This window comes from Rhinichthys klamathensis, unplaced genomic scaffold (genome assembly GCF_029890125.1).
Source record: "Rhinichthys klamathensis goyatoka isolate OS25496 unplaced genomic scaffold, OSU_Roscu_1.1 h1tg000183l_1, whole genome shotgun sequence".
Lineage (NCBI taxonomy): Eukaryota > Metazoa > Chordata > Actinopteri > Cypriniformes > Leuciscidae > Rhinichthys > Rhinichthys klamathensis.
This window is the reverse complement of record NW_026606711.1, coordinates 925,514-939,419: the sequence shown is the minus strand read 5'-3', so window position 1 is coordinate 939,419 and position 13,906 is coordinate 925,514. Positions and strand designations below refer to the sequence as shown.

The 13,906-nt window shown below is 37.5% G+C and overlaps 2 protein-coding genes across 4 annotated transcripts in view; both read right to left on the bottom strand.

Moving 5' to 3' along the window:
* The window catches only part of LOC130094952 (M-phase phosphoprotein 9), a 28,362-nt gene extending 19,254 nt beyond the window's left edge, over nt 1-9,108 (bottom strand). Inside the window, exons 1-7 of one of the 2 annotated variants that reach the window (XM_056261565.1) lie at nt 8,976-9,108; nt 7,184-7,458; nt 6,928-7,072; nt 5,579-5,668; nt 2,717-3,201; nt 1,297-1,444; nt 28-100 (exon numbers count right to left, since the gene is read on the bottom strand). In XM_056261565.1, coding sequence (XP_056117540.1) covers nt 28-100; nt 1,297-1,444; nt 2,717-3,201; nt 5,579-5,668; nt 6,928-7,072; nt 7,184-7,422 — 1,180 coding nt within the window. In that variant the 5' untranslated portion in view covers nt 7,423-7,458; nt 8,976-9,108. The remainder of the gene's footprint in view (nt 1-27; nt 101-1,296; nt 1,445-2,716; nt 3,202-5,578; nt 5,669-6,927; nt 7,073-7,183; nt 7,459-8,975) is intronic. The other variant, XM_056261566.1, reaches the window with a different exon arrangement.
* Nucleotides 9,109-10,472: 1,364 nt separating this feature from the next.
* Nucleotides 10,473-13,328, bottom strand: LOC130094957 (cyclin-dependent kinase 2-associated protein 1). Of its 2 annotated transcripts, none has more exons than XM_056261572.1 (4): nt 13,129-13,328; nt 12,390-12,481; nt 11,064-11,190; nt 10,473-10,958 (listed from the first exon to the last, which is right to left on the bottom strand). In XM_056261572.1, exons 1-4 carry the CDS (start codon nt 13,181-13,183, stop codon nt 10,891-10,893), a joined length of 342 nt encoding a protein of 113 aa, XP_056117547.1. In that variant the 5' UTR covers nt 13,184-13,328; the 3' UTR covers nt 10,473-10,890. The 2 variants fall into 2 exon arrangements, with proteins under 2 accessions (XP_056117547.1, XP_056117548.1); XM_056261573.1 differs by having other exon boundaries at nt 13,186-13,309.
* Between the last annotated feature and the right edge of the window lie 578 nt (nt 13,329-13,906).

Below are 13,906 nucleotides of genomic sequence, written 5' to 3'. Positions count from 1 at the left end.
AGCTTGATTCTTAGTGAAACGTGTTACCTGAGGCTTCAGACACCAGGCTGTCACTTCTCCTTAGAGGCAAAGGGTTCATGGAGCCAGCACTGCATCCACGCTAGGGGTAAAGCCAGAAAAAAAGATGTTTACTAATTCAGAAAGCAATTTCTAAATGCACACAGAGGCCTCTATGAACAAAAGTAATGTTCATATAACTATGAACATATAACAAAAGTAATAAGGAGAATATTGATGCTTCATCTTATCTCTGAAACAGCAAATGATGGACAATTTATACATTAAAAAAATCAAAGATGCATAACAGAAATTTTGGCCAACTAAGAATCGTTTCTGCCTTTAAAGGACAAGTTCGGTATTTTACACTTAAAGCCCTGTTATAAGATCGTTTCGGATGAAATAGCACAGTTAAGATTGACATTTGGACACATGCTGCTGTCCCGAGAATTTTCGGTTTCTGTGGTTGCACCCCCCACCTCCACAATAGCCCCTTTCACACAGCGCGTTGATCCCGGGAAATTGCCAGAACGCCTTCTGTGTGAACGCAAACACGACCCGGGATTGATGCCGGGATCGATCCCGGGTTGGGGACCTAGTAACATTGCCGGGATCAGTCCCGGAACGCGCGCTGTGTGAACTGAACAAAAGCCGTAACCAATGCCGTGTCGTAATGATGACGCTGAAGTGAAGTGAAAGCAGGCTAGTGAAACGGTACGTAATGCGCTAGTTTATGATCGAATCAGAGAAAAAAATGCACAAGCGTGGTTTCTCCAGAGAGAAAAGCAAGGTTTTATCGTAGTTTTTGTCAAAGGAGTTGGACAAAAACTACGATAAAACCTGTTGGAAAGCATCTTTTTCAGCGATTTTTGTGTGAGCATAAACACCCCAGACCACTCGGTGAGTTTAACGTCTTTGTAAACTAAAGTTTAATGCTTTTTATGAAGGATTGTTCCAGTGCACCTATGCAACCATTGTGGAGGTGGGGGGGTGCGACCACAGAAACCAAAAATCCTCGGGACAGCAGCATGTGTCCAAATTTTAATCTTAACCGTTCTATTTCATCCGAAACGATCTTAAAACAGGGCTTTAAGTGTAAAATACCGAACTTGTCCTTTAAATTTAGAAAGTGAAATCCGACATCAAATATTATATACAGAAGAAAAGATGTAAGAACATTCAAGGAAGAGTTCGCCAACACCGATATGCTCACAGATTTCTCATGCATCCCTGCTGCCCATGGTTATTTAAATAAACAACAAAATAATAAACAATCATTCAATATTAATGTTTGCTTACCTCAGGTAGATGATCTGTGTGCTCCTTAGGAGATCCTGCTCCTGCTGTGCTCCTTGTTCGCTCCTCCACATGTGACGTCCGGTTTTGTGCTGTTCGGCTCTTTCTCGGTCTGTGTTTCTGCCGTTGGGCCCAGGAGGTCAGAGGTTGACTACACAACACATATCAACACAAAACAACTGTATCTATTAATGGTATAAAAACTATTTAACAGAGTTCATTAAAGCCAGTGTTATTTTAGCATTATTTATATACTATTACGGTTTTGATTTAGCTTTTACACTTACAATTTTCATTTTTAATTTGATCTTACTTTTTAGCCATTTTGTTATGCTTTTGTAAAAAAAAATTTGTTTTATATATATATTTCTAAATCGTTTTCATTTATTTTTATTTCAGCTTTAGTTTAATTTCAGTTAGTAATTGTAGTACTTAAACTTATTTCAGTTAGTTGCCAAGGCAGCATTTCTATTTATTTATTTTTAAGTTTTTCATCATTACTTCACAAGTTATATTTTAAAATATTTCAGTTAATAAATTTGTTTTAATTTAGTTAACAGGGACTACAACAAAAGGCTCTATTTATTATGTATTTGAACATTAGTCAAAAGTTAAAACACATTTGACTGAATTTATTCCAAATATAATTTTAGAGAGAAGCATTTTGATAACTTTATTACATAGTTGTTATATTTTAACTTAATGCCAGGGACACACTTAACGACTAGCTGAAACATTCTAAGACTGAACTGAACACACTTACAGACTGTTTCCAACGACTGGAGCAGATTTTAAATGTCGACTGTGAACACCGACTAAACGCGACTGTCTCTGACTCGGCGCATTTAGGCATGATCAGTCGTAAGTATCAAATTACATTCATAATCGGCCTTACAGTCGTTAAGTGTGTCCCCGGCTTAATCTGTTGTATTCATTATACAATGCGTTTAAATAAATCAGTCATGAAAACAAGTTATTACAGCCACCGTTTAAATGTTTATATTTCAAAAACAAACAGAACTAAAAAGGTCATTTTATAATTAAAAAATATTATATAAAAACATCCTTATGTGCAATGTAAATGTTTATATAAAATGAGGGTTGATTATTAAATAAAGTTGATTAATTAACTGATTATTTCAATTTACTTTTCAGTTTTCAGGTTTTCGGCTAAATTTAATCTTTAATTTCAGTTTCGGTTTTAATTTCGGTGCATAACTATTAATAATATCTATAATATTCATTTAGAAAATAGATTATAGTCAAAAGTTAATCACATTTTACTAAATTTATGAATTTCTCAAGTTGATCTAAAAAACTTTGACCTAAAGGCTCATGCTAAAATCTTTTAAATTAGAGTTAGACAAATATATTTCCCATACGTTTGATGACTCTAATCATACTTAACCAACTGCAACTTTACCTTATTACTCTCGGTTTATCAGTCATGGTATCAGGTGCGGTCATCGCAGGCGTCTGGAGTTTGTCATTGGCTGTGATGGATTTGCTCAGCGGGTTCTGGCCTAGCGGGCTTGTGTCAGGAACAGGGGACGGTGTAAGACTGCCATCCTGCTGGTTCGGGGACCACAGAGCCTCATACCGTCCCTCAGTGGAACTGGGCCGCCCTGTTTCTAACCCATGCTCCCAGGCGGAGAGAGTCCCATATCCGCTGCTCAGCACGGTAACCATCCCCTCCTCCGAGCTCTCCTGAGGGTGAACGGTGAGCTGGGGATGTGACAGAGGTCCTGGAGCCGACAACGTGAAGGTGTTCTCAGCAGCCGGGTCCTCTAGAGGCCTGTGGATCTTACCGGGCTCCAGAGGGTGTGTCTGTGTGCTGACTAGGCGGTTCTGTAACTGCACTAATGCCTTAATTTCATCCTGTATGAGCTGGAAGAAACCATGCAAGAACTGTCTCGATGACAGAATTTTCATTTTTGGGTGAACTATCCCTTTAAATCAAGTTTGTGTAACTAGAAGGATGTTCATTCGCAGAAATGCATGGCATATGTTTCAAGCCTTATGCCGGGGACACACTTAACGACTAGCTGAAACATTCTAAGACTGAACTGAACACACTTAAGCTGCGTTCACACTACAAGCGACACAATACCATTCATTTCAATGGAGAGCGGGTGATTTCCGGCGACATGAGCGATACTGACCGTTGGCGACCGGGTGGGGCGTGTCCAGCGACGCGTCAAAGTTGAGATCGGTTCAACTTTATGCAAATGAAGAGTGACTTTCGGGAGCGACAACCAATAGGAATGAAGTCAGTGGAGTCACGTGATCCGTCACTCTTCAATGCCGAATTCGACCGAGGCAAGATGAATGAGAAGCTCATTTTAGCAGTCAGAAACTGTCCTATAATTAATGATACGTCTCAGTGCACATACGGTGGTACTCGCCGTGATGACTTTCGTGAACCCAGATGGACTGGCCCTTTTGCTGCAGTTAAATAGCCGCGATGGCAAAGAGCCCTCGCTGTTTCTCGTTCATCTTAAATATAATGCATTTTATGTACTGATTCCATTTATATTTAGACTTCTCCTTCCAAAATATTTGTTTGTAGCTGCAAGAACGCGCATTTGTTGTCTACAACATAAAGTAATATCCGTGAATGTCACTCACAAACATTACTAGGCAACAGCGACAAAGTCACTTGTAGTGAATAGAGCTGGGCGATTTTTTCCCCTAAAAAACTCGATTTACGATTCGATTCGATTTCCCCCCCCTTCCATTTAAAACGAAATAACTGCGAACTGTAAATATATTTTAAAAATATATATTTATTGTATTTAATTAAAGTGCATCAACATTTACAAACCCTTTCTCTAACTGAAAAGTCACTGTGCAGTGTGCAACACTGAAGATACTGAAGAGGGGGAGAATTTTTTTTTTTTTTAAATTGATTTTTTGAAAATATGAATAGATTTGACCTACCAACTCGATTTTTTAATCAAATCGATTTTTTTCCCAGCCCTAGTAGTGAACGCAGCTTAACAGACTGTTTCCATCCAACTGCAGCAGATTTTAAACACCAACTGTGAACACCGACTGAACGCGACTCGGCGCGTTTGGGCATGATTAGGGATGGGAATTGATAAGATTTTATCAATATCAATGCCACTAACGATTCTGATTATCAATCCGATTCTTTAACGATTCTCTTATCGATTCCTGATAGCACTGTGTGGAAAAAAGTAGTCATGCTTTTTCGGGGGGAAAAAACCAAGTGGTTTTATTTGTTTTAAAGCTTACACTTGAGTAAGCAAACTGTACTTTTTATGTAATTTATGTAATAAACGGAACCTTATTGTAAAGTGTTACCGATTAGTTACACACCGATTAAACGTACCGTGAGTTCAGTGTTGGAAAGATCAGTTGTTTTAACCATTCATTAAAACGAATCGGTTCAAATGAGTCATTATTTCGCGAATTGGACGTGTCATTATCGGACGTGTGCCGGCGGTTGGGACATCCCACAAGATGTGTCATCACAGAAAACATTTCATCACTGGATAGTTTTTTTCGTTTATTTAAAGTGTGGTTTATGTCAGCTGAATGTGCGGAACGCTTTTTAGAGAAGATAAGGCAACGTATTTTAGCACAATTCACACCCAGCGGTAGCCTAATTCAGGAAAAACAAATCTCCGAATGCTCCACGTGAAACTTTAGTCTCCCGACCTTACCATTGTGTCGTTTATTTTGATTAATATGTGCGAGGTAGAGTGAGGAAGACAGCGCTCAGTTTTGAGACGGTGAAGCCGCCTTGCTCCGAAGAGAGAGAGTGCCCGCGCGCGACCGGGGCTCTCTCTCTCTCTCTCTGCTCGTTCAGTTAAACATGCGCCTTGTCACAAGCACAGCAGCAGTTCATCTACATTACTCACCGATCAAATAAGACTTCGGCGGTACAAAAATTAGCTTTGGACGCCGTGCTATGGTGCTTGATAAAGGACATAAGGGACAGTTGTGAGTTCACGGTCTGTAGCCTACATACTATGGCTGACTCAGAGCAGGAGCATCGATAAGAGGACTCGTTAACGTCGAGGGCATACAATATCGATGGATCGTAAAACTTAGAACCGGTTCTCGAGTGGAACCAACCATGATCAGTCGTAAGTATCAAATTCATAATCTGCCTTACAGTCGTTAAGTGTGTCCCTTAGACTAGCTAAACCAGATTAAACACACTGAAGCACCTTGTCGGCATCAGATACAAGGCACAACACTTGAATGAACACACATATGTTGTAAACAGTCCAATCAGATCCTTTGAGAAACATACCTGTATTTGGCACTGGTACTGCTCCTGCTGAGCAAGGATTTGTTCTTGATATTGCTTTTCCACCAACTGAAAGAGATGAAGCCACCGGCCCTGTTTGAGAAAGAAAACACTGTCACTATGTTGTCTGCTTTTTAATAAAAGCATAAAAACAGAATCTGTGGCTGCAAATGAAGGAAGTGATATGATAGACAAATTGGTGTGTTTTAGTTAGATGAGCAAGTAGAGGTTGTGAAATTTCTACTGTCAATATCACACACAAAAAACAGAAATGTGATTGCCGTGTGGCCAATCTCAGCATATAACATTTTTAAAAAGGCGATGAAACAGAAGTAGCTAAATATCTTTTCTGCTGTATTGTGACATACATCCGAATGTAATAGATTGTCCAAAAATAACCATTAGTCAGCTAGAAAAAAAACAATTGTTTTAGAGAGGAGCATTTTGATAAATGTATCTGCCCTACATTGCACATTCATAATAGTTACATATTATATAAAAACTGCCTTATGTGCAATATAAATGTTTGTATACAATGAGGGTTGATTATTAAATAAAGTTGATTACCGGTAATTAACTGATTAGTTTAATTAGTTTTTGGTTTCAGTTTTCAGCTAAATTAAAACATAACGTTTTGGTGCATAACTATTAAAGTCCCCCTGTGGTGAAAATCAAGTTTTTAATGTTGTTTATATGTCTGTGGTGTTTTTAGCTTTATATGCATTAAGACGAACCATGTACAAATTCATAAGTCAACACCATTGCAGAGTATTTTCTCCTTAAAACTGCAGTGAACCAAAGACAGTCTCAAAAAATCGGTTTGAAATCACTGGTGTTTCTGACGTCACAAACTACCTTGTAACCAATCATGTCAACGAGTGGATCTCTGAGCTGAGTGAGTGAGTGGAGGCGGGGCTCATTTTCATATTCATAGAACCGCGTATACTAAATGAGGCAAAGGTGTCGAATTACATTCAAGCTATTTTAAGGCATGGACACATTTTTTTTCAAGGAAAAAAAAACGTTGTTGATCAAAGATGAGTTTTAATGGATAAAATTATTGACTACAGGGGGACTTTAAGATCTATAATATGCATTTAGAAAATAAATAGGGTGATTTTTCATTTCACGCCAATTTTAAATGGCACAAGATACTTCTAAATGATCTATTTTTTTATGTCAGGGATCAGCTGCATTGTGGGATGTTCTCCCCAGCTCTGAGCGTGGCTGCTGTCGTCGGCTCGACTCCTAGGAGAGACCCCAGACGATGGCCCAGAAACCTGGGCCATGATGGCTGCTTCATAACACCACATGAGGGAGGGAATGAATGGACAGTGTGGACATCTGCGCACCTCACAGTTCTTCCAAATCTCAGGGTCGGTCTCCCCACTGCTCTGGATCTCCTGCACCAGGGCTCGGAGGGTCTCTAGAGAGCTTGGGTTGATGAAGGGTAAACTTCTCCCTGAGCTGAACTCCTCAGTACGAAGACACAGATTTCTAAAGCATGTGACATGAGGAGAAAGACACCCAGAGGGATTTAAAACAGCTTATCAATGACAGCATCTTTGTAAAGCTAAAAACAGTCAACATCACATGAAAAAAACAGACCTTATTTTGTTGGAAATGCTGCATGCTGGTGTGGTGGAGGGTCGGTTTGCCCCTTCTGTGGCCTGAAGGAAGCCCTCGGGGTGGGACGCAGAGTGCTCTTCTTCAGGGAGACCCGATACGGTGTCCTCAGAGGAGACGATGGACGCCTCGCTCTCTTTCCCACCATTGGCACTGATTTGATCGTGGCTCAAAGCCACAGAGCTGGACACGTCCTCAGAGATGCTGTCATCTGTGGACATGCTTAAACAGCCGTGTACAGTGACTGTATGCGAGCGCTGTGTATAAAAAAATAAAAAATGGCTAAATTGGAGAATATCATATATTTCATAAGAGTAAATGCATCTAGAAGACACAACTAGCAACTAGGGCTCAAACCTGCAAGCTTTCAATTACCAGCCCATATCTTTAACTAACTAGCCACAAACCAAAAGAAATAAAACCTATTTTTACTTTCAGAATTATTTACCTATGCATTTTTTTTATCAGCTCATATAAACTGAGATAGAAGTACTTTTTAAAATGTATCTGCCCACTGATTAAAAATAGTTAAACACACTGATTAAAAATTGTGGCCCGTTACAGGATCTAAAATATGTATTTTTATATGCATATAAGATTTTTTAAAGCATTCTTTTAAAAAAATAAAGTACATATTACAGAAGTAATATACTTTAAAAGAACAAGTGTGGACAGAATGTAATGTTTTGGACACTTAATTGCATGTTAAATTGTTTTACTTTTTTACTTTTGACATACTACTTAAGTAGGGCTTCAGTACATATTTATGTAATATCATAATTAACTCTACTGTCTCTACTGACAGAATGTACTGACATTTACTAAAAATGTATGTAATTTCTATTGATTGAAATGTGTATGTCATGTATTTAAATATATTCGAGATGAAGAAGCTGCAATTTAGTACATTTAAAATATACTTTAAATGTAAAATATTTAATTCGACCATTACAAAGTAGGCTACACTTTTTAAAAGTGTACTTAAGAAACAGTCATAAAAAGCTTACTCTCTTCAAGTAGCCTTTTATTGTATTAATATTATATTATATTATTTGTAACTAAGCATAGTTTAAAAAAAAATACATATATATATATACACTTTTAAGATTTGAAGTATGCTACAACTGCACATGATTCAATAGGATTAAGCACACTCAATTTCCACAAGGGATTTGTTTGTTTACTATTCATATTCATCCTAATACAATATGAAAAATCCTTAAATACAAGCAGCAGAAAAATATATCACAAGGATGTATCACGACTATCATGAACTTAGAAGATAACGTATCATTCATTATAATATTTTTAAGGGTTAAGGAATAATCAAGAAGCCAGCTGTCAGGAAATAATGGCCACATCTGGTAAATACGCGGTTTATATGCAGTCTGACATATTCACACAACAAATGTCATTCATTGTTAATAACTTAGATGGAGACCAACAGCAAGTTATATGCAACCATAAAGCCAGAACCACACACACATTATGTCATCAGATCAAGAAACAATACAAAGCAAATCTGTCACCTTACAAACCCAGCTGGTGGTGCTTTATTGCATATCTATTCTAGAAGATGTGAAGCAGGTTCACAGATGTGGACATGCCAGCAAAACACAGAGAGCTCTCCTCTCGCTATGGCGCTTCCTGTTCCACACACAACACGCGCGCGCATCACCTCTGCAGCTGCATCCCGCGAGCCACCAAACACAAGGGCTGACACAGTTGACGTTACCATGATGATAATAACTCCCCCAAGTAACGCGGCACTTACTTGTTACTTTTTATCATCACTTGTTCTCCCATTTTGACATTTCCTCATGTGCCGCGCGCGCTCTCTTTCCTTCTCTTCATCTGTCACTGACTGCTTCTCGCTCAACCTTCTAACGTTCTAAGCTAAGCAAGCAACGACGACACACTGCGCCGCGAAACGCCATTGGCCAAATGAGTTCGAAAGGCGTTACTTGATTGGTCAGCACCACTAGTCAACGTCCCTTAAGTCTCTGTGATTGGCTCCTTTGCAGGATTCTGCGCATTTTGAGACCACAACAGTGGTTCTGATTGGTCTTTTGAGTAACCCCGCCGCCGCACTACATGGGTGCATTCATGCATTTCACCTGTCAGGAAACACCGAGGTTCTATTTCCGTCAGTATTCAAAATAAATAAATAAGGATTATATTTTGCTTAAAGAAAATTAAGCCTTTTTGGGAACAGATTTTTTTTTTGTTGCATTGTGACGTAATTTTTTATAATAATTAAGGGTAAAAATGTATTTTAAAGTAACGTAGTTGCACGTTACTACATGTACTTACTGTACTAATAACAGTAAATTATGCATAATTACTTAAATTATGCAAAAGTAACTAACCCTAAACCAAACATGAAGTTAATTAATATTACTCAGCACTTATTTGAGTAAGTACAATGTAAATACGTCACCTTAAAATGAAGTGTAACCTAATTAAGTAGGCCTAGTTTATTTCACCTAAAAAAAATATTTTGCCCGGCCTAATACAATTAAAAAAATCTGTATTATTGCAGAAATGAAAATCACTTTTGAAATCAAAAATAATACCAGGATTCATTACAATAATGATAATTGTGCGGGGGAAAACGTGCTTAATTGTCATGAAAATATTTTCACAAATTAATATGGATCTAATCTATAATTAATATGGATCTTATATCATTTTCTTAATGCAAAATTACAATTTCTTAGTGGCCACACAAACTTAGATACTCTTGACCTGTAATCACATAGCCCATGAGGCCTCAAACATATCTAGCTTTTATGGTTATTCAAACCATTGCCAACATTTCTTTTTTAGGATTAATAAAATATTCCATCAATGACAGCATTATTTTGATTAGTTAAACATGCCAATTAATCACACAATAAAGCCTTAAATAATTACTATGGTAAGCATAACGCACTTTCTTCATCAAAAACGTAAAAATCTTTGTTATTTTAATTTCTTGTTTAGGTGGATCCTCAAACCAGTTTACCAGTTTTATTGTAGCAACAATAAAATCTTGTTAACTTTTTGTAAGGATAGTAAAATTGTCTTTTGCAAACCAATAAACAAAAGCATTTCATACACAATGAATGTCATATTTATTGACAGATATACAAAATTCCAAAGAGTGACCTTTTTTGTCTTTACATGAAAATACATTGTATTACACAAGGTAATAAATACAAATAAAGACGAAAGTAATGGCATCACTATAATACTTTTGAGTGTCCTCCCCGATTAAAAGAAAACTCAGCTATCCATGAGAGTGTCCGAGGAGAAAATATTATCCTGAGAGCTATTTCTAAAAGCACATACCTAGTCTAACCTGTAAAAGCCATGCAGATTCTAATGTGGGACCGTTAATCCGGTTGCATGCATTTTTGCTAATTTTGTTCTTAAAGATACTATGTGGTCAAAGAAAATGAAATATATAAAAACAACTCAAATGGCAACAGTTCTTCCAGATCTCTTGCATTTATAAATCGGATGATATATTCTCTGCGTCGTGCCTTATTCCCTCCAAACCACAGATGAGAAGCGCAACTCGTAACATAAATGCTCCACTTGTTGATTGTTTTATCCCCCTCAAAGGAAAGGCATGCATGATTCCCGTGTGACGGTATAGAAGACACAGTTCTTTCAGCCGTATGGAGAGAATGAGGAAGGAGGCGCTAGGATCTCGCATTTCTTTCTGTCTCTGCCAGACACTCACGGACAAGCCCTCTGGCGTGAATGATACCTTTAAATAAAGACACAATATTTGAGTTGCTGTGTAAGTATAACATGTCAGTGCATTTGTTAAAACTCTTATTTAGAAGCAGATTTATAGATTTTGTTCACAAACCTCTTTTAAGTCGCTCCATGGCGCTTTTACTCCCTGCATATGTTGGCCTTATTTCTTTCCCAAGTTCTTCGATGATGGCGAGGAGTTCAGCATATTTACTCTGAGGTACTTGGTTTCCATTTGGACCCTAAACATGATATAAAACGGGGGGGAAATTAAGGGTTATTAGTTAATCAAAAAAAAAATATTAATCTCTTTTAATGAATTAAAATCTCTTTTTAAAACTCTTTATAATGGAAGTACCAGTAACTGAGATTTTGAAGCCCAAAAAAGCACATCCATCCATCAGAAGAGTAATCCACACGGCTCCAGTGGGTTAATAAAGGCCTTTATGTATTTTTTTAATATAACTGATTGTGTTTGGCTGAAAAAAGAAAGTCATATACACCTAGGATGGTAAATCATGGGATAATTATCATTTTTGGGTGAACTACCCCTTTAAAAATATGCTTATTATGACAGAATGAGTATCAAACCTACCAGTGTTATTTTAGGTACCTTTATGGTTACTATTATGAATGAGTTTTTACTTTTATATTTTCTGTTTTAATAAAAAAAATTAGTTTCAGTAATTTAGTTGTATTTTTTTGTAGTTTTTGATATAATATTCCAAGTAACGAAACTGTTTTTTATGGTTTAAGTTAAAGTCGGCGATGGTCTTTTGTTCCCTATTGTGATGTTTATCTGAGTGAAACAGCATTTTAAACCAGGAAGAATTGTCCGTGGGGAATTTATTGAATGGTTGTGGTTTGCTATTGGTCGATCTCATGTGAGTGACAGGTTTCCCCGCCCTCATGCAAGTCATCAGAGAAGAGGGCTGCGTCCAAAATCGTAGGTACTTCTTATGAATAAGTAATTACTTAACAATTGCTAAAAATGTATGTTCTATATGGTATGAGTGTGTGTAGTATGAATGTAATCTGGACGTGCTACATTCGCCATGTTGTCATTATCATTTGACCTACCAGTGTCAGTTACGTCACTTAATTGCTATTCATAAATCCTCTCCCGTGGCCTCATGGGATAGTAAAGTGTCCATCATAAGCACACTTCAGAATCTAACCGGAAAAAGTAGGTCATCCGGGTACTTTTTGCCTACTCTTTTATGAGTACTGTGAATTCGGACATAGTTCTTTTGTCACATACTGTGTTTCGCCTACTATATAGTAGGGAAGTATGCGATAACGGATGCAGCTGAGATGTTATTTTGATCAAAAACTGATAAATTATTTATAACTACTGCAATATTCCATACAAATTTAATAAAAACATTTTAAATTTTGATTTCATGGTGACTTTAACTGCAATAATAACCATGAAACCTACCTGTGGGAATCCCAATGAAGGTGGTCCAAAGTCATTTAGAATTGGCTTGTATGACTGTATTGTTGCCATTGAAGACGGAGAAGGAATGTTTCCTGTTAAGAGTGAACAACACAATACAAATCATTCACTGTATTAAACAACACATTACGATTTACATAAATGCATAATAGATATTTCTAGACAGACTGACGGGTAGATAGTGTAGATGGACAAAAATTCTTTGTGCATTTGCGTAATTGGCCTTTTGTCTCGATCCCACTGAGATGCAACCCCTGTGACAACTAGCCCCGGTCTCCGTCACGCTCATTCCATGCGATACCACCGTCGGCCACTAGGTGTCCCCAAAGAGCAATAAAAAACTGCACGTCTGAATCCGATCAATCAACAGCCCAAGAGACAATCATGGAGGAAACGGCACGGGCTTGATCTTAGCCGCTAAAAGGATTCATTTTTATCACAATCTAGCGGCCTCCACACAAACCCATCCGGCCACGGCGCGACGCGGACCCTTCGGGAAGAACCCGAAAATGTACCTCAAGCCGATATTTAGCACTATAGAAGGCGAGGAAAGCGTTTTTTTCACTAGTAATAATGGCGGATGTGAAGGATCTGACCCTGTAGCGATCAGACTGGACAAAAACTACACACGGCTTTTCCCCAGGTATTCTTTCTCACGCCAATTCTTACATTCGATCAAATACACTAAAGACGAAGAGTTTTCCCCGCTTTTTCGGCATACCTTGGTTCCCAGAAGTTCCCGGAAGGTGTTGATGGGGATTGGGTTTGTAAGACATACCTGAAGAGTTAATAAATGAGAGAAATAAAATTGTCCCTAAAATCAGCGGAGCGTCCGTCTCACAGACACTTTTTGTTTACAGCAGAGCAGCACCGGCAAATATGGCCGCGTCACTCCTCATGACACCCACACTGCTGTCCATCATCATCACAAAGAACTCAAGACAATTAACACATCATTAATACAAAAAATTAACCAATGTTGTCCATCAACACCGTGGCAACCGGAGAAGTTACAAAATCATTAATAAAGAAATACTGCTCGTTATCACAACGGTTTACATTTTTTTTAAATGTATTTTACTAGGGAAAATGTTTTAATTTCGTGTTTTAGAAAAAAATGCTTTTCTTTCTTTTTTAAAAAACATGGAAAAAACGGAAAGTACTTGTACATAATACATTTTTTTAACTTCATTTTTATTTTGTGACAAACAAAAAAAACCATCAGACGTGAAGATCAAATTCCAAAAGGATTTAGTTTAGTTGAGAACAAACCTGATTTAGTCTTATTCTTCTAAAGCTTTGTACATAATGTACTTTTTACTGTGTCAAAGTGCTATTAAACTGTACACTGAAATAAATGTGACCTTGTTTTTTTTTTTATAAAACTCATCTGACTTTGAAAACTAGATTTACACATTTACTCACCAAATAATTAAAAGAATTAAAATTAAACTTACTTTCTTGTTCAACCCTTATTAACATTGATACAGAAAGCCAAA

Bases quoted from the DNA above. Each gene is read 5' to 3' on its own strand.
- LOC130094957 (XM_056261572.1), bottom strand. From the start codon at position 13,183: ATGTCTTACAAACCCAATCCCCATCAACACCTTCCGGGAACTTCTGGG. The intron at 12,482-13,128 runs GTATGCCGAAAA...CACTCTTAACAG, and splicing joins GGGAACTTCTGGGAACCAAG to GAAACATTCCTTCTCCGTCT. The intron at 11,191-12,389 runs GTAGGTTTCATG...TATCATGTTTAG, and splicing joins CTTCATTGGGATTCCCACAG to GGTCCAAATGGAAACCAAGT.